Source organism: Chlorocebus sabaeus, chromosome 16, assembly GCF_047675955.1.
Source record: "Chlorocebus sabaeus isolate Y175 chromosome 16, mChlSab1.0.hap1, whole genome shotgun sequence".
In the NCBI taxonomy this organism is placed as follows: Eukaryota; Metazoa; Chordata; class Mammalia; order Primates; family Cercopithecidae; genus Chlorocebus; species Chlorocebus sabaeus.
In genome coordinates this window covers 39,370,963-39,398,531 of record NC_132919.1, presented here as the reverse complement: position 1 = coordinate 39,398,531, position 27,569 = coordinate 39,370,963, and the positions used below count along the sequence as shown (strand labels likewise).

At 40.0% G+C, this 27,569-nt stretch overlaps 1 protein-coding gene across 18 annotated transcripts in view; it reads right to left on the bottom strand.

Annotated features, from left to right (window-relative positions):
- TRIM37 (tripartite motif containing 37) overlaps nt 1–27,569 on the bottom strand; it is a 141,301-nt gene that overhangs the window by 53,193 nt on the left and 60,539 nt on the right. For all 18 annotated transcript variants that reach the window (XM_037993013.2, XM_008011266.3, XM_037993021.2 and 15 more), the window contains 3 exons: nt 24,449–24,531; nt 14,503–14,697; nt 10,563–10,871 (listed from right to left, as the gene is read on the bottom strand). In XM_037993013.2, coding sequence (XP_037848941.1) covers nt 10,563–10,871; nt 14,503–14,697; nt 24,449–24,531 — 587 coding nt within the window. The remainder of the gene's footprint in view (nt 1–10,562; nt 10,872–14,502; nt 14,698–24,448; nt 24,532–27,569) is intronic.

Genomic DNA, 27,569 nt, shown 5'->3' with positions numbered 1-27,569 from the left:
TTTTAAAAAAGAACAAAAATAAAATTGTAAAAAAGAATTTTAAAAAAGCAGAAGAAATCCATTAATAGATAATAAACAGGTTTAGCAAGGTTGCAAGATATAAGACAAAATAACTTACTGTATTTCTCTGCACTAGCAGATAATGTGAGAATGAAGTTAACAAAACAATTTCATTTTTAATAGCATAAAATACAATTAAAATACTTAGGAATTTATTTAACAAAAGAAATGTGAGACTTGTTCACTGAAAACCATCACACATTGTTGAAAGAAAATAGAGACAATAGCAAAGACATCCTGTGTACATCCTGATTGGAACACTTAATACTGTTAACAAAGCAATATTCTTAAAATTGATCTACAGATTCAACACAATTTCTATAAAAATCATAGTTGTTTCTTTTTTTTTTTTTTTTGCAGAAATTGACAAGCTAATCCTAAAATCTATTTGAAAATGTAAGAGGCCCACAATACCCAAAATAATCTTAAATGGAACACTCACTTCTGATTTCAAAAGTTACTGTAACTACAGTAATCAAGACTATGTGGTACTGCCATATACACATATATATCATCAAAACAGAACTGAGAGTCTAAAAACAAACCCTTACATTTATGGTCCACTGATTTTTGACAAGGATGCCAAGACAATGCAATGGGCAAAGAAAAAAAAGGGGACAATAACAAGTGCTGTCAATGGTGTGGAAAACCTGGAGCCCTCATATACTGTTGCTGGGAATATAAAATGATGCAGCTACTTTGGAAAATATTCTGGCACTGGTAGTTCCTCAAAAAGTTAAACACAGTTGCCATGTAACCCATTAATTCCACTTCTAAGTATATACTCAAACAAAACCATATGTCCAAACAAAAACCCATACATGAATGTTCATAGCAGCACTACTGATAATGACCAAAAAGTAGAAACAACCCAAATATCCATCAACTAATGAGTGGATAAATAGTATGTGGTACAGCCATACAATAAAATATCATGCAGCCATAAAAAGGAATAAATATATGTCACAATATGGATGAACCTTGAAAGGGCTGTGTTAAGTGAAACAAGCCAGACATAAGACCTCATATGTTATGAGTCTATTTATATGAAAAGTCCAGGCTGGGCGTGGTGGCTCACACCTGTAATCCCAGCACTTTGGGAGGCCAAGGTGGGCGGAGCATGAGGTCAAGAGATCAAGACCATCCTGGCCAACATGGTGAAACCTCGTCTCTACTATAAATACAAAAATTAGCTGGACCTGGTGGTGCACACCTGTAGTCCCAGCTCCTCAGGAGGCTGAGGCAGGAGAATGGCATGAACCCAGAAGGCGGAGCTTGCAGTGAGCCAAGACTGTGCCACTGCACTCCAGCCTGGGCGACAGAGCGAGAATCCATCTCAAAAAAAAATCCAGAAGAAAAATCCATACAGAATAAGTAGATTAGTGGTTACCAGAAGATAGGAGGAGGGGAAGATGGGGAATGACTCTTTGGGTTTGGAGCTCTAGGGAGAGGGTTAATGAAAATGTTCTTAGACTTAGATAAATGTTCTAGACTTAGGAAAAATGACGACCAGTTTCTCCACTAAAAGGATAAATGAATTATCAGTTAAGGAAAAAAGCGTTAATAGGCCGGGCGCAGTGGCTCGTGCCAGTAATCCCAGAACTTTGGGAGGCCAAAGTGGGTGAATTACCTGAGGTCAAGAGTTTGAGACCAGCCTGGCCAGCATGGTGAAACCCCGTCTCTACTAAAAATGCAAAAATTAGCCAGGCATGGTGGCACACACCTATAATCCCAGCTATTTGGGAGGTTGAGGCAAGAGAATTGCTGAGCCCAAGAGATGGAGGTTGCAGTGAGCCAAGATTGCGTCACTGTACTCCAGCCTGGCAGACAGAGTGAGACTCTGTCTCAAAAAAAGTATTAACAAAGACAAAAGCAGAAATATAATGAAATGGTAAAAGAGAATGTATGAAATAAATCTAAGAACTTAGTCTTTGAGGAAATGAACAAAATTAGCAAATCCCTTGAGCAGGTTAAATCAAATGAGAAAAAAAAAACCACAAGTAAGCAATAAAATAAATGAAAAAGAAGTTAACACCCCATATGCACGAGAAGTTTTAAAAATTTCAGAAAACAGAATAAATGACTGTATATCAATAAATTTAAAGACCCAAATATAATCAGTTTTTCTTGAAAAACTATAGTAACTGACTTAGGTAGCAGCAGAAGTATGAGAAAACCACATCTGACAAGAGATTAATGACCAGGATCTAAAACAACTCTACAGGAAAAAATTTAATAATCTGATTAAAAATGGGCAAAAAATCTTAATAGATATTTCTCAAAAGAAGACATACAAATAGCAAACAGGCATATGAAAAAAGTGCTCAACATCACTGATCATCAGAGAAATGCAAATCAAAACTACAAGAAGATACCATCTCATCCGAGTTAAAATGGCTTTTATTCAAAACACAGGCAATAACAAATGCTGGTGAGGATGTAGAGAAAAGGCAGCTCTCATACACCATTGATGGGAATGCAAGTTAGTAAAACCACTACGGAAAAGAGTTTGGAGGTTCCTCAAAAAAACTAAAAATAGATCTACCATATGATCCAGCAATCCCACTGCTGATTATATATCCAAAAGAAAGCAAATTAGTATATCAAAGAGATATCTGCTGTCCCATGTTTACTACAGCACTATTCACAATAACCACGGTTTGGAGGCAACCTAAGATCCATAGACAAATGAATAAAGAAAATGTGGGTTGGGCATGGTAGCTCACGTCCGTAATCCTAGCACTTTGGAAGCCCGAGGCAGGTGGATCATTTGAGGTCAGGAGTTCGAGACCAGCCTGACCAACATGATGAAACCCCATCTCTACTTAAAAAAATACAAAAAAATTAGCTGGATATGGTGGCACATGCCTGTAGTCCCAGCTACTTGGGAGGCTGAGGCAGGAGAATCACTTGAACCCAAGAGGCAGAGGTTGCAGTGAACCAAGATTGCGCCACTGCACTCCAGCCTGGGCAACACAGTGAGACTCCATCTCAAAAAAAAAAAAAAAAAAGAAAAAAGAAAATGTGGTACATATACACATGGAATACTATTCAGCCATAAAAAAGGAATGAGATCCTGTCATTTGCAACAACCTGGGTGGAACTAGAATCATTATGTTAAGTGAAATAAGTCAGGCACAGAAAGACAAACTTCACACATTCTCACTTATTTGTGGGGGCTAAAAATTAAAACAACTGAACTCAAGATAATAAAGCAATGGTTACCAGAGACTAGGGAGTGTAGTGGGTGACTGGGGGGATGGTTAATGGGTACAAAAATATAGTTAGAATGAATAAGATCTAGTATTTGTTAGTACAACAGGGTGACTACAGTCTATAATAATTTATTGTACTTCTAAAAATAACTAAAAGAGTACAATTGGATTGTTTCAACACAAAGGATAAATGCTTGAGATGATGGATACTCCATTTACCCTGATGTGATTATTACGCATTGTAAGCCTGTATCAAAATATCTCATATATCCTATAAATATATATACCTAAAATGTACCCACAAAAATAAAAAAAAAAATTAAAAATATGAGGAAATCAATAAATGCAACAGAAATTTAAAAGGCTGTTAAAGTTCTAACTCTGAAAGAGTTATTATACTAGTTTTATGAATGCTATTTATCAGACATAAAGTTTAATACAGCATAGGAGCAAACTACATACAGTTAAAATAATTTTATAGCATAGAAAAGAACAAAAACATCTGAATTTAATATGTAAAACAAGCACAGAATTAGAACTAAAGTGGATTAAGGATAATGTAATGAAATAGATCAATTTCACTTATGACTACGTAGTCAAGGATCCTAAGTAAAATATTAGCAAACTGAATATAGCAGTGTTTTGTTGTTTTTTTTTTTAATTATAGGCCCAAACTAAATAGGATACATTCCAGTATTTCAAGAATGGTCAACATTAGAAAAATAATATATTTTATGATAATAAAGTAATGGAACAAAATAGTAAATCATTTTGACAAATGTCAAAACATTTGATATAATTCTATACAGCTTTAGTTTAAAAAGAAAGGAAATTCTCGTAAGAAAAGAGGCAGTTTGGTGTTAGGGTGAAGGGCATAGGTTCTGAGGTTCAAGTTTTTGGCTATACCAATTACCAATGTGAAACTAGCAACATTATTCAATGCCTGCTGCCTTGGTTTCCTCGTCTGTAAACTGGGAATGAAATTGACTTACTTTACCTCTTAGACTTCTTGTTAAGATTAAGTGAGTCAATGCATGTGATTTAGAATAGTTAGAATAATATCTGGCACACAGTTAACAGTAAATGTTAGCCATTATTGGTATTGTTGTTACTAGAAATAGAAGGATGTACCTTTTTAACAACTTCTTTTTTTTTTTGGGACGGAGTCTCGCTCTATCGCCTAGGCTGCAGTGCAGTAGCCGGATCTCAGCTCACTGCAAGCTCCGCCTCCCGGGTTTATGCCATTCTCCCGCCTCAGCCTCCCGAGTAGCTGGGACTACAGGCGCCCGCCACCTCGCCTGGCTAGTTTTTTGTATTTTTTAGTAGAGACAGGGTTTCACTGTGTTAGCCAGGATGGTCTCGATCTCCTGACCTCGTGATCCGCCCGTCTCGGCCTCCCAAAGTGCTGGGATTACAGGCTTGAGCCACCGCGCCCGGCCTTTTTTTGATACAGTCTCACTCGTCACCCAGGCTGGAGTGTAGTGGCACAATCTTGGCTCACTGCAACCTCCACCTCCTGGGTTCAAGCGATTCTCGTGCCTTGGCCTCCTGAGTAGCTGGGATTACAGGCATGTGCCATAATGCCCAGCTAATTTTTTTGTATTTTTAGTAGAGAAGGGGTTTCTCCATGTTGGCCAGGCTGGTCTCCAACTCCTGGCCTCAAGTAATCTGCCCGACTCGGCCTCCCAAAGTGCTAGGATTACATGCGTAAGCTATTGCACACAGTTTTTTAAACTTGATAGAAACAGGCCTGTAATCCCAGCACTTTGGGAGGCCGAGGCGGGCGGATCACAAGGTCAGGAGATCGAGACCATGGTGAAACCCCGTCTCTACTAAAAATAGAAAAAATTAGCCGGGCGCAGTGGCGGGCGCCTGTAGTCCCAGCTACTCGGGAGGCTGAGGCAGGAGAATGGCGTGAACCCGGGAGGCGGAGCTTGCAGTGAGCCGAGATTGCGCCACTGCACTCCAGCGTGGGCGACAGAGCGAGACTCCGTCTCAAAAAAAAAAAAAAAAAAAAAGAGAAACAAAAACAAAAAACTACCTATTGAAACATATAGCAAACCTCAAATTTAATGAGAAAAAAAACTAAAGGAATTCCTAAAGTTGGAAAAATTATAAAAATCCTACCACTGTTACTAGGAAACTGTTGAGGTAGCTGCCTAGAAAATGCAATACAAAAAGTAAGCAGAAAAGGAATGAACAAATTATGATTATCTGCTGATGATATAAATATTCAGAAAATCAAGATAACTGATTGAAAAACTGTTAATGCAACAAATTCACCAGGCCAGGTGCAGTGGCTCATGCTTGTAATTCCAGCACTTTGGGAGGCTCGATGGATGGGATGATCACCTGAGGTCAGGAGTTCAAGACCAGTCTGAACAATATGATGAAACCCTGTCTCTACTAAAAATACAAAAATTAGCCAGGTGTGGTGGCATGCGCCTGTAATTCCAGCTACTCGAGAGGCTGACAAAGGAGAATCACTTGAACCCAAGAGGCAGAGGTTGCAGTGAGCCGAGATCGTGCCATTGCACTCCAGCCTGGGCATCAAGAGTCAAACTCCGTCCCCCACCGCACAAAAAAAAAATTGCTACATTGGTTGAATACAGAATAAACATAAAAATCAGTATTTTTGTCTTTATGTCAGTAACAATTAGAAAATACTATGAGAGAAAAAGAGTTTCCACTCACAATAGCTACCTGAAATATGTTGAGAAATGAATTCAACAAGACATATATAGAACTTACATGAAAAAAACTGAAAATTCTAAAAAAGGATATGAATATAATAGATGACCTGAATAAATGGAGAAGCACCACATTCCGAGACATGAATGCTTTGATGCTGAAAAGGTATCAATTGCCCAAATTAATCTCTCTCTCTTTTTTTAAGAGAGAAAGACTCTTGCCCAGATTGGAGTGTAGTGGCACGATCATGGCTCACTGCACCTGAAATTCCTGACCTCAAGCAATCCTCCCACCTCAGCCTCCCAAGTAGCTGGGATTACAGGTACATACTACCATGACTGGCTTATCAAAAACATTTACTTTTGTAGAGATTAAGGTCTTGCCATGTGATCTTGAACTCCTGGGCTCAAGAAGCCATCCTCTCCCAATAGCATTCCATCATGCTGGGATAAACAGGCATGAGCCACAGTGACTATCATCCCCAAACTAGTTTTTAAATGTAAAGCAATTCCAGTCAAAATACTTTGGAGGAGGATTAAATGTGCAAGAACTACCAATAACATTTTGAAAAACAAAAACAGAATAAACATATCCTATCATAGTATTACAAACTATAAAACTACAGTAGTTTAAAAAAGTGTTAGTCTGGTAGAGGACATGACAAATAGTGGGTTAAACAATACCAAATTGCTGTTTCTGTATGTCCAAAACTTGAGTACTGGCAATTTCATTTGTTTCAGCCTCTATGAGTTCAAAAACAGAACCATGTTTGGGAATCTACTCTATAATAAAGGATGGATTTCATATTGCAGCATATTTCAAAAAACATGTTTCATTCATTTGGGGAAAACATCATTCCACTTACCTCACACAGCATCATATAAAATTAACTTCACATGAATTAATGACCTGTATGTAAAAAAGTTAGAAAACAAAAAGTACCAGAAGAAATTAAGGGTTATTTTTATTAACTTGGGAGTTAAAAAGCCTTCCAAATAAAAACAGTAAGACCCTCAATGCCATGAATTTTTTTTTTTTTTTTTTTTTTTTTTTTTGAGACAGAGTCTGGCTCTGTCGTCCAGGCTGGAGTGCAGTGGCCAGATCTCAGCTCACTGCAAGCTCCGCCTCCCGGGTTTATGCCATTCTCCTGCCTCAGCCTCCCGAGTAGCTGGGACTACAGGCGCCCGCCACCTCGCCTGGCTAGTTTTTTGTATTTTTTAGTAGAGACGGGGTTTCACCGTGTTAGCCAGGATGGTCTCGATCTCCTGACCTCGTGATTCGCCCGTCTCGGCCTCCCAAAGTGCTGGGATTACAGGCTTGAGCCACCGCGCCCGGCCCATGAATATTATTAATACAGATGTCTAAGATAAAATTTTAAAACTCTGTGATTAGCAGGAAAAAAAGGTGGCAATGGGGAAGAGACAGCTTTCCCTTGGAATACGTGGGGGTTGGTTCCAGGACCCCTGCACCAAAATCCTCAACTGAAGTCCCACCGTAAGATCTGCAGAATCTGCCTATATGAAAGTTGGCCTTCCTATATGCAAGTTTGGCATCACCCGAATATTGTATTTTCAATCTTCCTCTGGTTGAAAAAAATTCGAATATTAAGTGGACCTGTACAGTACAACAAGCCTGTGCTGTTCAAGGGTCGACTGTATCTGCAAAATATGTAACAAAGGCTTTTTGAGAAAGTTCACTCAAAAAGCTGTACTTTTGGTTTTAATATACCATTTGGTTTAATATACCATTTCCTTGAATAGCAGGTGAGGCCAAATATCTTTTCATATTTTTATTGTACATTTGTATTTTTTATGTTAATGGCCTATTCATAACCTTGATTCATTCTACTAAATTGTCTTCCTTATATTAAGAGAATTCTATAAATTTTGCAATTATCTCCTCGCCAACCCATCTTTACTGGATTATTCACATCAGTATCAAACATTAATACAGCCAATTTTTTTTTTTTTTTTTTTTTTTTTTTTTTTTTTTGAGACAGAGTCTCGCTTTGTCGCCCAGAGTGGAGTGCAGTGGCCGGATCTCAGCTCACTGCAAGCTCCGCCTCCCGGGTTTACACCATTCTCCTGCCTCAGCCTTCCGAGTAGCTGGGACTATAGGCGCCTGCCACCTCGCCTGGCTAGTTTTTTGTATTTTTTTAGTAGAGACAGGGTTTCACCGTGTTAGCCAGGATGGTCTTGATCTCCTGACCTTGTGATCCGCCCGTCTCGGCCTCCCAAAGTGCTGGGATTACAGGCTTGAGCCACCGCGCCCGGCCTAATACAGCCAATTTTAATAAACAACACACACAAAGAGAACCTAGAAACAGACCCTCCTCATCTATATGGTCAAATGATTCAGACAATGGTGCTGAAACCATTCAATGAGGAAAGAAAAGTCTTTTCAACAAATAGCGCTGGGAAAACTCGATATCCATGGGCAAGTCAGACCCTTCCCTGACACCATAAACAAAACTTAATTCCTAATGGATGAAAGACTAAAAGTAAGACTAAAAGCAAGAACTAAAACTTTTGGAAGAAAACAGGAGAAAGCTTCATGACAATGGATTCGGCAATGTTTTCTTGGTTATGACACCAAAAGCACAGGGAACAAAAGGAAAAACACATAAAATGTGCTTCTTCAAATTAAAAACTTTAAATGTCAAATGACACAATCCACAGAGGGAAAAGGCAACCCCCACACTGGGAGAAAACATTTGCAAATCATATAATTGATAAAAGATTAATATTTAAAATATATACAGAACTCCTAAAAGTCAACTACAAGTAAACAACCCAACCCAATTTTAAAATGGGTTTAATTCATAGATGAAAAAAATTGAAGAGGACACAAAAAAGGACACCCCTGCCAATAAGAAACTATTGACCCCACACCTCCTCCAGCTTCTACCTACTTCATTGTGAAACTTCTTTTAAAGAAGTTGTACATTTGCGCTCTGGTCCCTGACCTCATTCACTCTTCTGCTACACTACTCCATGGGAATGGTTCTTAAAAGGGCCACTTGGCCTCTTGCCTTGACACTTCTCAATGATATTTAACACAGGGGTAACCACTCTACTTCTTAAGACGCATTATTTTTGATTTTTGACATATTATCCCTTCCAGTTTTTCTCCTACCCTAATGATTGCTCTTTCAACTTCCCTTGCTGGCCTCTCCTATTTATCAGCCCTTTAAATGTTTAAGTGCCACAGAGTCAAAATTTTGCTTCTCCATTGAAACTCCCTCCAAACTTGACCTATTCAGTCCTCTGGATTTAAATAAAAGAAAATACTACTGACTCCCAACTGTTTATATCCAGCATTGACCTCTCTCTGAGTTTCAAACTTGTGTACCATTCGTGTGTCTATGACATTTTACTAGGATATCTAGCAGGTGTCTCAAATTTAACATGTTTAAAAAAGAATACCCACTTTCTGCCCTTACCTCCTCCCAAGCCCCACAACCTGCTTCTTATCTTATTTGCTTCTCAATAAATGATACCACTGGCTACTAAGTTGCTTAGGCCAAAACTTAATCATGATTCTTAGTTTCTTACTTTTCCTAAAACTCTATTTAGGCTTTTTCAACTATTGTTCTGAGAAAGAACTCAGCTCTGCTGATCTAAGACTGGATTAACTCCCCTCTTATGCATCTAGAAGAGAACAGCACATCCTTAAGAGAACTAAGAAAGACGGAAACCTCAGTCAGAAAGGCTGCTGGCCTGTGAGTAAGTCCTCTATCCACTATTATAACTCCAGAAAATGCCATCATATTTCACACAAGATAATGTAATAGGCTGTTCCTGGTCTCACAACTCCTATCCTCAACCCTTTTCAGACCCTTCTCCACACAACAAGCAAAGTCATTTTATAAAGTGTAAATCAGATTATAAACATCCCCTATTTTTATTCTCCAGAGGCTTCCTCCTTACATCATAAAACTTGAACTCCTTTTTGAGGTTTTACAAGACTCTGCCTGATCTAAATTCTGCCTACCTCTCTCTGACTTCATCTCCTGCTAGTCTCCTCTCTCTGCTTTCGTTGCTATACTGGTTTTCCTTCAATCCTTCAAATACGCAAAATAAATACTGTGTCAGTGACTCTGCATTTTCCGTTCTGTTTACCCAGAACACTGCTTGCCTTAGATCTCTAAATAGCTGCCACCTTCCTAACCTTCAGGTCTCAGGTCAAGGGCTGCCTCCTCACAGAGACTTTCTCTGACTACCCCAATAGAACATGTCTCATATGCTCCTCCCATCCCACTCCTCAGTTGTTTCCTTCACAGCACCTTTTACCCACTGAAATGATCTTGATTTGTTTACACATTTTAATGTCTGATTCCCATTACTAGAATACAAGATCTATGATGTTAAGAATTTTGTCGTGTTCATTGCCAAATACAGAGTAAGCAATCAAGAAATGTTAGCTCTACTATATAGTAAAAATATACGGAATCAATTCTGGATGAGGAAAAAAGTCACATGTATTTGTCTTAATTCACTGGAATAGAGGTATTTAAATATTATTCTTTTGAAAAAAACAGTCATCTAGTTTCCCAAATAACATGTGGAGAAATGACACTAAGAACATACTACTTACAGTTTCGTATGTAACAATTGGCAACTGATGACTTTGCCAGGAGTTCCATTCCCAAATCCTGTAATCTGCCAGAGTTTTCAGTTCCACATGCAGCCAGAGCTGCCTGGTCAGCAGAAAAAAGGCTTGTCTGCATGTCTCCAGAAGCGGCAATGCTGCTTTTTATTTCTGAAAGCGTATTCTTTACATCAGTTTTCATACATCGAACTTCGGCCATTTGAGTTTTGAGTCTTTTCAACATCTTTAAATCAGAGGGCACTCGCCACATTGCCTGCTGCTTCCTTTGGTCTTTATCTTTTCGAGAATATGATGCTTCGGAGAAATTGACAAGTCATGTTAACAAACGTTAATATTCATGAAATCATTTGTATACGAATATATGCAAATTTGATGTGTAAAATAAGCTAGGGTGCTTTACTTGATATCAACAATAAAACATGCACTAAATTCCGTTAATGAAAATAAAGATAAAGAATCCTAACTTATTTACACCTTCAGTTAGAATCTGAGTCACATCATACTCAAATTTGAATTACACATTTAATTCTAAAAGTTTAAAAGCTGCCCTACTGCCTTGTGCTTTCTTCTTTAAACTTCTCCAGTTTTCTAAAACTTTCTGCAGAGCTTTTATTATGTTTATAATTGAAAAAAACGACAAAGAAAATCTAGAAGCCAAATACTTTGTCAAATCTGCCATATATGACATTATATTAAAAATACGTATTGCTGGCCAGGCACAGTGGCTTACGCCTGTAATCCCAGCACTTCAGGAGGCTGAGGTGAGAGAATTGCTTGAGGCCAGAAGTTCAACGTCAGCCTGGGGAGCATAGTGACACCCTATCTGTACAAAAAAATTTTTTTTGTTAGCTAGGCTTGGTAATACCCTGACTGAACTTCCATTTCTGATAATTTTCTCAGAATTGTCAGTTTTCTGAAATACAGTCTGAATCTAACCACTTCTAAAATAAAACAATGGCTCTCCATGCCTACTATGAATAAATTCCTCTGGCTAGCATGCAAGTCCTTTCATAGAATGGACCCAACACGACTTTCTAGTTCTACTTACCACTATATGTACCTTAAAATCTGGTTCAGCTAGATTACCTGATACCTTTTAATACTCCTTTACATGGTTAAGAACATGAATTTGAAGTTAATCTGACAAATGTTCACTAAATATGTGTTGAAATAAATACACAGAAAAAAATAAACATCAAAACCTAAGCAGGCCAGGTGCAGTGGCTCACACCTGTAATCCCAGCACACTCCGGGAGGCCAAGGCAGGTGGATCACTTGAGCTCAGGAGTTTTGAGACAAGCCTGGCCAACATCGTGAAACCTGTCTCTACAAAAAATTAGCTGGGATTACAGGGATTCACGCCTATAATCCCAGCTACTCAGGTGACTGAGGTATGAGAATCACCTGAACCCATGAAACGGAGGTGGCAGTGAGCTGAAATCCCGCCATTGCACTCCAGCCTGGGCAACAGAGTGAGACTCTGTCTCAAAAACAACAACAACAACAAAAAAAAAACAAGCAAACAAACAAAAAAGGACCCAAGCAAGCCTTTTCAATAAAAAGAAAGTCATTATCTTTCTGCACACTAGCTTACCAACATCCCTTCACTGAAAGGTATTTTCATTTGGCTTCCATGAGTGTTTCTCTTGGTTTTACTCCTTTCTAAAAGCTCTTTATCTGGCTCATCTTCCTCACACTCACTAAAAACAGATGTTCATCAGGATTATGTTCCTGCCTCTCTTCTTTTAAAATATTCTCAAAATTATTTTGCAATCTCATACCCTTGGTTTTAATTATCCAGTATCACCTCCAGAAGAATAACTGTCTGTATTCCAGTTTTTTTTGTTTGTTTGTTTTTTGAGATGGAGTTTCACTCTTGTTGCCTAAGCTGGAGTGCAATGGTGCAATCTCGGCTTACTGCAACCTCCGACTCCCAGGTTCAAGCCATTTTCCTGCCTCAGCCTCCTAAGTAGCTGGGATTACAGGCACCTGCCACAATGGTGGGCTAATTTTTTCTATTTTTAGTAGAGACAGGGTTTCACCATGTTGGCCAGGCTGGTCTCGAACTCCTGACCTCAGGTGATCCACCAGCCTCAGCCTCCCAAAGTGCTGAGACGACAGGCGTGAGCCACTGCACCCAGCCCCAGTTCTTAATTTTTAGCTGTCTACTGGTCCTCTCTAATTTGATGTCACACTGTTATGCCCAACTCAAGATGTTTAAATCCAAAACTTGCTTTTTCTTTCTACTATTTTCCCCACCCTCATTATCATCAGCATTTTATCTATGTTTGAAATGCAGATAATCTCATTTGTATTATTTTTACACAGAAAACTAGTTTTTTTGTTTTGTTTTGTTTTGTTTTTTTGGAGACGGAGCCTATATCTGCCGCCCAGGCTGGAGTGCAGTGGTGCGATCTCGACTCACTGCAACCTCCGCCTCCCGGGTTCACTCCATTCTCCGGCTGAGTAGCTGGGACTACAGGCGCCTGCCACAACGCCCAGCTAATTTTCTGTGTCCTTGGTAGAGATGGGGTTTCACCGGGTTAGCCAGGATGGTCTTGATCTCCTGATCTCGTGATCCGCCCACCTCGGCCTCCCAAAGTGCTGGGATTACAGGTGTGAGCCACTGCGCCCGGCCAAAAACTAGTTTTAAACAGAAATCTTACTGTTTAGTTTGCATTTTTCCCAATGAGACTGAATATTTTCAAAAACACGATTTTACCTGTCTATAAAATATACCATTGTATGGTTATGCTGTAATTTATTCAGCTATAACTGTATTGTTGAATATTTTTAAACATCTGATTGTTTTCTCTTTGGAATATACTCCTCAAAGTTAAATTCCAGGTTTAAAGGATATAGATATTTTAAAACTACTGCAAAATTGTCCTTCAAAAAGGTTAAACCAACTTACATATCCACCTATGGAAACAGAACCTGTCTGTTTCACTGGGCCTTTGCAAACAACACTTGTCATTTAAGTAAAACTTTATATAAAGCATATATAAAGGCAACTATTTCATAACCTGAAGACAGTCTTTAAACTGAGGATCCAGACTTTCAGGAAGTATATATGGCTCCTAGGAATGAAGAAGTCTAAATAATCTGGACTCCATGTCCCTACACCAGTAGAGGAGCTCTATTTCTCTGTTACTTACACAGAGGTTCTGTCTTGGACTTTGATTGAAAAATGAGTTCTCTTGCCTTAAAACTGCATCAAAATCAGAGTTCTAAATCATTGATTTGATGTATATAATACTATTGTTTAAGAAGGTAGAAAAATATTTGTCATATATTTTGAATATACTGAATATACTTTAGAAAGCATTCCAACAAAAATGGTTTTTAAAATGTAGTTTTTAAAGGCAAATCCTTAGGTGTCTAAAATGACTCTATCCCTGAGTTTTAAAAAGCCCATGTTTGACTATACAAATCTCCATTTTATTATAGTAACACAAATATAATTTCCATTTAACAAATAACCTTTAAGGCACAGAAAGCATTGCTGCCAACTGGTGTACATTTTTAGGCTATTGAACATTGAATGAGTAAGTCACCTTTTTCTATGTTCAATTTAGATATAGTTCCACTTGGAAGTAAGGGAATTCATGAAGCCTGACCAAAAAAGGTCCATTCACAAAGAAGATAACTGTATTTCATATGGATCAAACTATCAGGCAAAACCTGAGTAGCAAAATCATAAAAAACCTTCTTGTGGGCATTTTTACTTTGTTTTTGCACAAATTACCTTTGAACAGTAATTTAAAAATTAATTTAGTTGATATAAATATCATTTTTAGGGTATACAATGAACAACACAGAAATATACCATGTTCCACACATAGTTGAAATACTTAAATGAAAATCCAAGAGTTCTTTTAGACAGCCACAGAAAAAAAGGAAATTATCACTGGTATTATTTTACCTGTGGGCTGCAGAAGTGAAGCAGGTGGGCGAGGTTGTAAGCCCCACAAATTTTCTATACTGCTCCGGTCCTTAAGGTCCAACAAATGTATTAAAATTAATGGATCAATGTCTAGTAAACTACTGGTAGCAGCAGAGCATAAATGTGTTCTTCTTGATATTCTACTACTGGAACCCACATAGCCATGGTTACTACCTGCAAAAGAGGTGTAGAAAATGTATGAAAGAGGTGTAGAAAATGTATGAAAATGTGCAGATACGTATCTGCACAAATTTAGCTATATTTAAATGAAAAAATGAACTGGTTAACATTATATGAATACTTGTCTATGGACCTATCTCTTAGGAGTTCAGGTTCATGATAAGAAGCAGAAAGAAGGAACCAGATGGCCAGAGTTGTACACTAGCACAGTGATTGAGTGGTGGCCTCATTAGTACTTAGAACTCAGAAGCAAGCATCAACCCCATCCTGAGCCCTAGAAAAAAACAGACGACAATGTGTACAATGTGCACAATCGGAGGGATGAGGGGTGAGGGTGAGGAGATTATATCCCGTGACCACCTGGTTTTAGATGAAAGACGACAAATTCCCATAGTATAACAGATTACAGAGTATTAGACACCAAAATAGGAATCTCTTCCAAGTCTCTGGACAGCAAAATCTACAGGTCATGACGGTTTGGTAGACTTTTTCTACTTTGATTAAATAATGGGGTACAATTTGAAGTTTTCGGACTGTCATGTTAATGACTGATGCATATTACCGACAATCTGTAAGCAGATATTATGCCTATACCCCTATACTGGACTATGCTCTCTAAGCCAAGAAAAGCATCTGACTTTTCTCTAGCACCTAGTTATAATGCATAGCAAATACCAGGTATGGAAATGTTGCTTAAAACTGACCTTCTTCAATAAAGCTGTTTAAATATATTCTAAAGAGAACATTTTTTAAAAATGCTACATGCAGGAAAGTAGATAATATAAAATATTAAAAAGTCAGGTTCTGACTACCCATGAGTATTTCAGAGAGATCCAGAAGGATATAACTTAGGAGGAAAGCTCCATTATTCAGAAGCTTCAAGCCAATTAATAATTTATGCTTTTCACATCCTCATGTTCTCACTGTCTCCCACTTCTACCTCCTCTTCTAGGGATTATTATCTCACTGACAGTTTTTCTTCCCAGCCTCCGTAAACACTGCAATTCCTATTAAATAACAGAAAACTATTTCCCCTTCACATTGAACAAAAACAAAAACAAAACACTTCATTTTTTTTTTGAGACACAGTCTCACTGTTGCCCAGGTTGGAGTGCAGTGGCCCAATCTCCGCTCACAGCAACCTCCGCCTCCTGGGTTCAAGCGATTCTCCTGCCTCAGACTCCCGTGGCAGAGACTACAGACATGCGCCACCACACCCGGCTAATTTTTGTATTTTCAGTAGAGACGGGGTTTCATGGATGGTCTGGATCTCCTGACCTAGTGATCCACCCACCTCAGCCTCCCAAAGTGCTGGGATTACAGGCGTGAGTCACCACACCCAGCTGAAAACTGTTTTTACCTCTTTTCTTTTACTAAGGAATTCCCAAATTGGGTTGTATGTTAGTCAGCTGAAGGAGTTTTTAAAATTACATCCTAGGTCTACTGAATAAGAATACTGGGGGTAAGAGGCTGGGTGCAATGGCTCACGCCTGTTATCCCAGCACTTTGGGAGGCCAAGGTGTGAGGATCACCTGAGGTCAGGAGTTCGAGACCAGCCTTGCCAACATGGAGAAACCCCATCTCCACTAAAAGTACAAAAAAATAGCCAGGTGTGGTGGCAGGCACCTGTAATCCCAGCTACTCAGGAGGCTGAGGCAGGAGAATTGCTTGAACCCGAGAGGCAGAGGTTACAGTGAGCCAAGATCACACCACTGCACTCTAACGTGAGTGACAGAGTGAGGCTCCATCTCAAAAAAAAAAAAAAGGGATACGGGGGTGAGATCCAGGACTTACTCCCAAAAAGCTGGTCAGACTATTCTTACGTATAGTAAGCCCAGTAGCCCAGTGAATGGAGTTTACTGCCCTAATATCTGGTTCTCCTTTAAAAACGGAAGTTGCTCATTCTTCCATGTTAAATGCACTTACAGTAGAGAAAGCAGTGTCTCCTGTTTCTCACTGCTTTTTCAGGCCATTATTCTCACCACTGAACAGTAACTTTTTTTTCCCCCCTGTGGGTATGACCTTTGGCTACTCCCCTTTCAAATGTTCCCACCTTTCTTTTTTTTTTTTTTTTTTTTTTTTTTTTTTTTTTTTTTGAGATAGAGTCTCGCCTCCCAGATTCAAGTGATTCTCCTGTCTCAGCCTCCCTCATAGCTGGGATTACAGGCATGCGGCACCACGCCTGGCTAATTTTGTATTTTTAGTAGAGACGGGGGTTTCTCCGTGTTGGTCAGGCTGGTCTTAGAACTCCCAACCTCAGGTGATCAGCCCGCCTTGGCCTCCTAAAGTGCTGGGATTACAGGCAGGAGCCAGTGTGCCCAGCCTATGTTCCCACCTTTCTACCCACTATCAAATTTCCCCACAGGCAACAAAGACTGGGTTGGCATCGATTTCAGTTTCTCTCTTTCCAAGCTATTCTGTGTGTCTCATATATAAATGTACAGCCCAATGAATACTCACAAAGTGATCACACCCAGATGAAGAAATAGATCATCAGTACCCCAGAACCCCCTCCTATGCCTCCTAAAATTGCTCACTACTCCTACTCTACAAAAGTAATCTTCATTCTAACTTAAATTACAGATTGGTTTTGCCTGTTTGTATTTATGTAAAAGTAACAGAGTATGCTCTTATGCTCTTCTTCTTTGGTCAATATTATTCATGAGATTCATCTATATGGCTGTATATAGGAGTAGCTTATTCATTTTCTTTAAAAAAAAATTTTTTTAATATTCTTTTTAAATATTTTTCTTTTCTTTTCTTTTCTTTTTTTTTTGGAGACAGAGTCTTGCTTTGTCACCCAGGCTGGAATACAGTGGTGCAATCTTTGCTCACCACAACTTCCACCTCCCAGGTTCAAATGATTCTTATGCCTCAGCCTCCCGAGTAGCTGGGATTACAGGCATGCGTCATTTCACCCAGCTAATTATTTCTATTTTTAGGAGAAATCAGGTTTTGTCATATTGGCCAGGCTGGTCTTGAACTCCTGGCCTCAAGTGACCCACATGACTCAGCCTCCCAAAGTGCTGGGATTACAGGCATGAGCCACTGCCTCATTTTCATTATTACTGTGCAGCATCAGTTTATGAATATATCCAATTTATTTCTCTATTCTATTGGAAAACAATTTGGGTTGCTTCTAGCTTTTGCCTATTAAGAATAAAGCTATGCAACCAGGCACAGTGGCTCACGCCTGTAATCCCAGCACTTTCAGAGGCCGAGGCAGGTGGATCACGAGGTCAGGAGTTCAAGACCAGCCTGGCCACGATGGTGAAACCCCATCTCTACTAAAAATACAAAAATTAGCCAGCCGTGGTGGAGGGCGCCTGTAATCCCAGTTACTTGGGAGGCTGAGGTAGAACTGCTTGAACCCGGGAGGCAGAGATTGCAGTGAGCTGAGATCACGCCACTGCATTCCAGGTTGGGCGACAGAGCGAGATTCCAAAAAAAAAAAAAAAAAAAAAAAAAAACTATGCTTCTGAAGTTCACATAGAAAAAAAAAAAACCTCATAAAAAGACAAATGGATCAGTGACAGGTTCTTCTCCATTTGTGCCAAGCGATACGAATCTTGCTAAAATGTCACACGGATATACTTGAGTTCATTACAGCATACTGCCTGTATGCATTATCATGACACTCAAGGTCCTATTACAGTCTAGTCCTCAACTACCTTTCCAGAATATTCTACATTTTCACATCCTTTATTTTGTTATAAATTACATACTGATATTTACAATCACAAAATCTTGTAATGATCAGTGCTGGATTTTCATTTAAAAATTATGCTCATTCATTTTTCTAACATCTGTGGGCCAGGTGCAATAATCCCAACACTTTGGGAGGCTGAGGCAGGAGGATTGAGGCCAGAAGTTGGAGACCAGCCAGGGCAAGAAAGAAAGACTCCGTCTCTACAAAATATAATTAGTTGGGTGTGGTGGCATCTGCAGACGTCTTCTTATGAGAACTGCTTTTAGTTTATTCAGTTATTTGAATTTAAGTGAAAGATAATTTATGTTGGCCAGGCGCGGTGGCTCAAGTCTGTAATCCCAGCACTTTGGGAGGCCAAGACGGGCGGATCACGAAGTCAGGAGATTGAGACCATCCTGGCTAACACGGTGAAACCCCGTCTCTACTAAAAAAACACATAAAACTAGCCGGGCATGATGGCGGGCGCCTATAGTCCCAGCTACTCGGAGGCTGAGGCAGGAGAATGGCGTAAACCCGGGAGGCGGAGCTTGCAGTGAGCTGAGATCAGGCCACTGCACTCCAGCCTGGGCAACAGAGCGAGACTCTGTCTCAAAAAAAAAAAAAAAAAAAGATAATTTATGTTAAAAAACATTTGTGCTGAAAAGGTTGTAAATATCATTCTAATCCAGATTATTGGCTCACTGAATCCAGTGAGTAGGAAAAATCCAGTTTGTATTTGCTGGTTGTGTGTGTGTGTGTGTGTGTGTGTGTGTTAAGAGACAGGGTCTTGCTCTGTCACCCACGCTGGAGTACCGTGGCACAATCATGGCTCACTGTACCCTCGAACTCCTAGGCTCAAGCTATCCTCCTGCCAGTCTCCCAAGTAGCCAGGACTACAGCCACCTGAGTCAGTAAATATTTCTTGTTTCAAGCTATCTCCTTATTTAATACAGTCTATAAAATGAGATTATTAAGTAAACATTTAACTTTATACCTACCTTTTATATAAGCCCAACTATCTCCTTTTTAACGCATAACATAACATCGTAATTCTCTAGATGACATAACTTTTTAGACAATTGTATAGTTCTAAAACATTAACCAGGCCTGGCACAGTGGCTCACATCTATAATCCCAGCACTTTGGGAGGCAGAGGTGGGTGGATCACTTGAGGTCAGGAGTTTGAGACCAGCTGGCCAGCATGGTGAAACCCCGTCTCTACTAAAAATACAAAAAAGCCGGGAGGGAATGGTGATGCATGCCTGTAGTGCCAGCTATCTGGTAGGCTGAGGTAGGAGAATGGCCTGAACCCAGGAGGCAGAGGTTGCAGTGAGCTGAGATCGTGCCATTGCACTCCACCCTGGGCAACAGAGCAAGACTCCGTCTCAAAAAACAAAAAACAAAAAACACATAAACCATTCGAGGCTTGAAATGGACCTTCATAATAAGCATATAACAAAAAAGCAGGCCGGGCGCGGTGGCTCAAGCCTGTAATCCCAGCACTTTGGGAGGCCGAGATGGGCGGATCACAAGGTCAGGATATCGAGACCATCCTGGCTAACACAGTGAAACCCCGTCTCTACTAAAAAAATATAAAAAACTAGCCGGGCGAGGTGGCGGGCGCCTGTAGTCCCAGCTACTCGGGAGGCTGAGGCAGGAGAATGGCATAAACCCGGGAGGCGGAGCTTGCAGTGAGCTGAGATCCGGCCACTGCACTCCAGCCTGGGCGACAGAGCGAGACTCCGTCTCAAAAAAAACCAAAACCAAAAACAACAAAAAAACAAAAAAGCATTTCCACACTCTGCCCACTGTCACCCCGATCTAGCTTTTTCATTGCCTTGGTTTAAAAAGCTTTTTATTGGCCAGGCATGGTGGCTCATGCCTGTAATCCCAGTACTTTGGAAGGTCAAGGAGGGCAGATCACGAGGTCAGGAGATCAAGACTATCCTGGCTAACACAGTGAAACCCCGTCTCCGCTAAAAATACAAAAAATTAGCTAGGCGTCGTGGCATGCGCCTGTAGTCTCAGCTACTCGGGAGGCTGAGGCAGCAGAATGGTGTGAACCCAGGAGGCAGAGCTTGCAGTGAGCCAAGATCATGCCACTGCACTCCAGCCTGGGCTACGGAGCGAGACGCCATCTCGAAAGAAAAAAAAAAAGCTTTTATTTTAGTATAGTTTTAGGTTTACAGGAAAGGTAAAAATACAGACAGTTCCTGTAAAACCCAGACCCAATTTCCCCAATGTTAATACCTTTCATTACTATGGTATATTTGTCACAACTAATGAACCAATACTGATATATTATTAACTAAATCCTATTGAGATTTTAGTAATGTTTCCCCTAATGTTCTTTTTCTGTTCAGAGTCTCACCTAGAGTATTGAAATATATTTAGTTGCTCCTGTCTTTTTAGACTCTTCTGGTCTATGACAGTCTCTCAGATTTTCTTTATTCTGAAAAGTATGTCAAATATTTTGTAGAATGTTCCTCAATTAAGGGTATGACTTTTTCCCTCATGATTAGATTGTGGGTTTTTAGAGAGGGAAGATACTACAGATATAAAGTACCATTCTCAACATATCAACATTATCACTTAAAATACTATCAACATGCTATCAACATGACCTATCACTTAACAATACTAAATTTAATCACCTGGGTAGGTAATGTTTGCCAAGTTTCTCTACTTTGAAGTTGTTTCCCCCTTTTGAAACTGTACTCTTCAGACGTAAGTAACTAAGCATAGCCTACAGTTAAGGAGTAGAAGTTATATTTCATCTCCTTGAGGAGGGAGTATTTAAATAATTTGGAATTCTTTTGTATGTATACTGTCATATTCTAGCTAATTGTTCATAAATCCACTCACCTTTATGTTATAAATTACTTAGTGTTGTATTTTCCAGGTAGGCATGATATTTAACAAATTTGTGCCAAATACATAAATTTCCCAAAGCATATAATAAAAATAAACTGGTTCATTATTATGTCTTCAACATCTAGAATTCAGTGCCTGAATTATTAAAGAATATTCAGAATTATAACACAGGTTCCATAAGAACAAGAATATCTTGTTATTCAATATTGTATCTCTAGATAGTAAAACTGTACACAGTTCAAGTGCTCAGTAAATATTTGATGAATATATAATTCAAAAATGTAAACTCTTCTTTACCCTAAGTGTATATAAATGTTATATACAAGAATTTCCCTACCACACAGTTTAAGAGAGGAAAGAATGGACCTAACTAAAAGAAAACACACAAAGCTGAAAAGTCAGTCAGTAAGACTTAATGCTATGCCAGACAAGGATTAAGTCACATGCTCCCTATACTGAAAGAATAAACTACATTCTAACTGCAAACAGGGTTTCTTCTTTTTTCTAGAAGCTAAGCAAGCACTGGCCTCAAGATAAGCAATATTGAAACAATTGCAGCTTACTGACTGCCAGACGCTGACTGACTCACTCCCCATTCTCCAAGCCATAACTACAGAGCTTTCACTGGACAAAAGACTGATTTCAGTAACTTTCTCCTGTTAAGAGTCCCCAACCATGGACTGGTTCTGGCCCGTATACAGAGGTTGAGCATGGAGTGCCTTTGTGTCGTTGGTTTTACCTTTTGACAACAGGGCCTAATTGTAATGCATTTAAATGTTCAGTCCCCAGTCCAAAGTAAACATGAAATGCATGTAACATGCATGTTTGTCTACTATGCATGCATGTGTTCCCCTCTTCATGATATTCATAGCTCCTCCTATACCCTGTTGAATCCATTTAGTTGTACTTGGCCAACTTAATTCATTATCAATTCCTATGTTACCCTTCCCTCCTGCAAAGTGCCTGCTTTTAGTGTTTACCAGAGGCTATACTTCACAGCTTGTCAGGATGGCCAGTCTTTATAAGAATTAAAGCTTTCTCTCTAAATTTGTAGATCTTGTGATTCTTTGAAGCTCCTCCTGACTAAAGAATGACACAGAGGAATGAGAGAAGTAAGACTAAGGAAACAAACAGGAATCCAGACATAAAGGAATTTATGTGCCATGTTAACAAGTTTGGACTTTATCCTATAATAAATATAATCCTTAAAGAGTTTTTAAGTAGAGAAATAACATGATTAGATATTATTTTTCATTATTTTTATTTCTTTTTTTGAGATAGGGTCTCACTTTGTTGCCTAGGCTGGAGTACAGTGGTGCTATCTCAGCTTACTGCAGGCTCCGCTTTCTGGCTCAGGTGATCCTCCCACCTCAGCCACCCAAATAGCTGGGACCACAGGTAGCAATTTTGCCACCACATCTGGCTAATTTTTTTGTAGAGACAGGGTTTCACCACGTTGCCCAGGCCGGTCTCAAACTCCTGGACTCAAGCAATGCACCCACATCAGCCTCCCAAAGGGCTGAGATTACAGGTGTGAGTCACCAAGCCTGGCAGAGAAGTAACACGATTAGATATTAATCAGAAAGAAAAAAACACCCTCATTCTGAATCCATGCTGTAAAAATGGATTCATGCTATAAAAATGGAGCCGAACAATAATAAATACAAAGAACCCAGGTGAAAGGCTGTTGTGAAAGACAGAGGCCTAGACTAGGAATGGCAAAGGAGTGGGAGTATCAAATGAATTTACGCACGATTTAGGAGACAGAACCAACAGATCTTGGTAATACACTAAAGGTAAACTTTTAGGGAGAGGAAGAAGTAAAGAATGTATAGCACTATCAGTCAGGGTAGCTACTGCTGACAGGCAAGCTGGCAGATGAAAAGACAGTAATCTGTGTTTGGGAGGTGCTGAGTCACACCAAGACAAGGGTTTGGAAATTACGGGAAAGTCAAAGGCTAAAGAAAGAACTTTAAGAGTAATCAGTATACAGATAGTAACTGAAATACAGGTGTGGATACGATTACCCAGGATTAAAGTCAGGAGTAGAAAGAATATAGGGCTTAGGTTGGAGTTGAAATGGTGAGGACTAGTATTTAGAAGTCTTTAGTTATCCAAGCATATTAAGAGTATGCCAGTGTTGGCCAGGTGCACTGGCTCACGCCTGTAATCCCAGCACTTTGGGAGGCCGAGGTGGGCGGATCATGAGGTCAGGAGATCGAGACCATCCTGGCTAACACAGTGAAACCCCGTCTTCACTAAAAATACAAAAAGTTCTCCGGGCGTGGTGGCGGGTGCCTGTAGTCCTAGCTACTCCGGAGGCTGAGGCAGGAGAACGGCATGAGCCTGGGAGGCAGAGCTTGCAGTGAGCCGAGATCGCACCACTGTACTCCAGCCTGGGCAACAGAGCGAGACTCCGTCTCAAAAAAAAAAAAAAAAGAATATGCCAGTGTTCATACTGAGGAGAACATGGGTAAAACAGAAACAGTAGAAAGCTAACTTTTAATTACTCTAGCCAAGATTCACTACTTAATTAAATAGATCCGAGAACACACAAAAAAAGTACTCATTATATAAGTCAGTTCTTCCCAGGAGAAGCAGTGTAGTTTGGGAGAAAAATGCTGGGTCCACAAACCCAGGACAATCTGGAGTTCTAGTCTGGTTGTACTAACAACCAGCTATATGACCAGGCAACTAAAAACCATAAAATGAGCTCTTTAAGATCCTTTGTAAGTCTAAGAGTCAATTATTCCATTGAGATCATTCTATAGTCCAGCAAGATACACAAATAAGACTTTATATCAGAAAACAGTATAAAATATAAGCATGGCATACAGACAAAACTGGGGATTCAATTACTCTCATTTACTAAATTGCTAAAAGTTGGCAAGTTGCTGTAATTTCTCTATCCATTGGTGAATGTACCACCGAAATTTTATTAATATAAGGTATATAAAGTGCTTCTCACAGTGCCTGGTACATAAGAACATTTTGTAAATGGTAGCTATTATTATTAAGTATCTTCAGTAATGAACTCTAAAAAATCCGTATTACAAGATGTAGCACTTCCAACACCACGAACCATGTACAAGCAGTGGCTACCACCTATTTAAAATATAATACGGTCAGAGAAGAGCAGGGAGAAAATAAGAATGGCTTGGAGGCAGTGGGTGACCTCATTACCTGCAGGTCCTGCAGCTGCATCTTCCATGAGTTCTCCCTCTTCTAATTCCATGTTGTTATATTCCACATCATTTTCTCCAGACCTAAGAATATACAAAATCCATCATTCATATAGAGCGATAAAATAAATGTTTTTCACACCTCAACAAATTTTATGATATGCAGATTTTTCTGTGAAATAAGATATTTCTAAATACAAAAAGGAGAAAGATTTTTTGTCACTATCCAAATTTAAGTAGTGGTAATGTTATTGTTTAAACAACCTTCAAAAAATATCGGCCAGGCGCGGTGGCTCACGCCTATAATCCCAGCACTTTGGGAGGCTGAGGCGGGCGGATCACAAGGTCAGGAGATTGAGACCATCCTGGCTAACACAGTGAAATTCCCGCCTCTGCTAAAAATACTAAAAATTAGCTGGGCTTGGTGGCGGACACCTGTAGTCCCAGCTACTCAGGAGGCTGAATCAGGAGAATGGCATGAACCCAGGAGGCGGAGCTTGCAGTGAGCCAAGATTGCGCCACTGTACTCCAGCCTGGGTGACAGAGCGAGACTCCATCTCAAAAAAAAAAAGAAAAAAAAAAACCAGCCAGTTCTTCTTACAAAGCCAAGAAAAAAAAGGAATTAAAAAATACATATATCAAGGCCAGGTGTGCTGGCTCACACCTGAAATCCCAGCACTTTGGGAGGCTAAGGTGGGCGGATCACCTGAGGTCAGGATTTCGAGACCAGCCTGGCCAACATGGCAAAACCCTGTCTCTCCTAAAAATACAAAAATTAGCTGGATGTTGTGGTGGGTGCCTGTAATCCCAGCTCCCAGGAGGCTGAGGCAGGAGAATCGGTTGAACCTGGGAGGTGGAGGTTGCAGTGAGCCAAGATTGCACTACTGCACTCCAGCCTGGGCAACAGAGCGAGACTCTGTCTCAAGAAGGACAGGACAGGACAGGAAAGGAAAAGAAGATTAAAAAAAAAGAACTGTGTCAGGCAAAAAAAAAAAAAGAAATAAATGAAACACTAATAAATCTAAGAACCACTGTTAGAAGAAATTACAGCTTCTGAGAACTGGTAGCTTAATGGTAATAAATTAGGCTTAAAATATTACAATTTAACATCCAAAAAAAAAAGGCCCAAATTACTGTTTATGACTAAATACTATTTTTCCAAAAATAAAATTTCAGAAAAGAGGGTACTGACTAGGCCATACAAAGTCTCTCATATTAAAAAACACTCACTATTACTTTATTTTAAACAACAAAGTACTATTTGAAACAGTACCAATCAATGGTAGTCTTGGATATTTAGGGAAATCTCAAGATAAGCATCCAGCTTGACAATGTAAGGAGCTCTGTAGATCTGCTCATTAGTCAAACTGGTGACAATTATTTTAAAAACAACCACTTAACGACTCTGGAAATGGTCCCAAGGGTATACAGTAAATGAAGAAACATCTACTCAAAAAAATCTATAAAACCTGGGTAAGACAAGTGGGTATCCGCAGGATTTGAACCAAGACCACTCCGCTTCCTAACTTGGCGTTACAGAAATTCCACCCCAGATTGGTGCAGTGAAGAACATAGGCCTCCCACTTCCCAAGCTTCCAAGAGGAGGGCTATATTCCTAGGAGTGGCAAGATATCTCCATTTCTCATTCTGCCCCCAGCTACCTATTGCTGATGCTATAGTACAGGCACACATCGCCAAGAGGTGGAGACTCCCTTCTGCTGAGACCCACTTGTGGAATAGAGGCTCTACTTGGATGCAGCATGAGAATACTGGGGCCCAGATCATCCCTGCCCCAGCTTATTCATAAGGTGGAAGTCCCAAGCCTGAAAAGGAAAGAACTAAGGCTACGGTCCCCAACATCCAGTTAGCTCAGCTTCTAAAGTAAGAGAGGTATACTTTTATCCTCACTGCAGCTTCAAAGTTTTGGCTCAGAGATTTTGCCTACAGGGAGAAGCAGAGACACATACAACACTCAGAGAAACATACAACACTATTAACAGCATCAACAAAATACAGTTGGCCTTCTATATCTGTGGGCTCTGCATCTGCACATTCAACCAACTGTGGATGAAAAATATTTTTTAAGGCCTGGTGCGGTGGTTCATGCCTGTAATCCCAGCGCTTGGGGAAGCTGAGGCTGGAGAACTGCTTGAGCCTAGGAGTTCGGGGCCAGCCTAGAACAACATAGTAAGGCCATAGTGAGACCCCGTCTCTACAAAAAATTTAAAAATTAGCCAGGTGTGTTGGCATGCACCTGTAGTCCTAGATACTTGGAAAACCGAGGTGGGAGGATCACTTGAGCCCAGGAGGTCGAGGTTGCAGTGAGCCGTGATCACAACACCACTGCACTCCAGCTTGGGTGACAGGGCAGACCCTGTCTCAAAAAATAAAGTTGGCTGGGTGCGGGGGCTCACGTCTGTAATCCCAGCACTTTGGGAGGCCGAGGCAGGTGGATCACCTGAGACCAGGAGTTTGAAACCAGCTTGGCCAACATGGCAAAACCCTGTCTCTACTAAAAATACAAAAAATTAGTCAGGCATGGTGGCAGGTGTGTATAATCCCAACTACTCAGCAGGCTGAGGCAGGAAAACCGCTTGAACCCGGGAGGTAGAGGCTGCAGTGAGCTGAGATTGTGCCATTGCGTTCCAGCCTGGGCGACAAGAGCGAAACTCCATCTCAAAAAAAATAAATAAAACAAAACAAAATAAAGCCATGCACAGACTTTTTCCCCTTGTCATTATTCTGTATACTATAGAGCATAACAACATAGCATTTACATTGTATTAGGTATTATAAGTAATCTAGAAATGATTTAAAGTATAGGGGAGGATGTGTATAGGTTATATGCAACTACTCTGCCAATAAGAGACTTGAGCATCCTCAGATTTTAGTATCCAAGGAGGGGTCCTAGAACCAATACCACAAGGATACTGAGGGACAACTGTACTCGCAAACAGAATCCAGCAACATATAAAAAGAATCATGAGCCAAGCGTGATGATGCACACCATTAGTCCTAGCTACTAGGAAGGCTGAAGCAGGTGGATCACTTGAGGCCAGAGTTCAAGGTTACGGGGAGCTATAAACATGCCACAGTACTCCAACCCAGCCACAAAGCAAGAT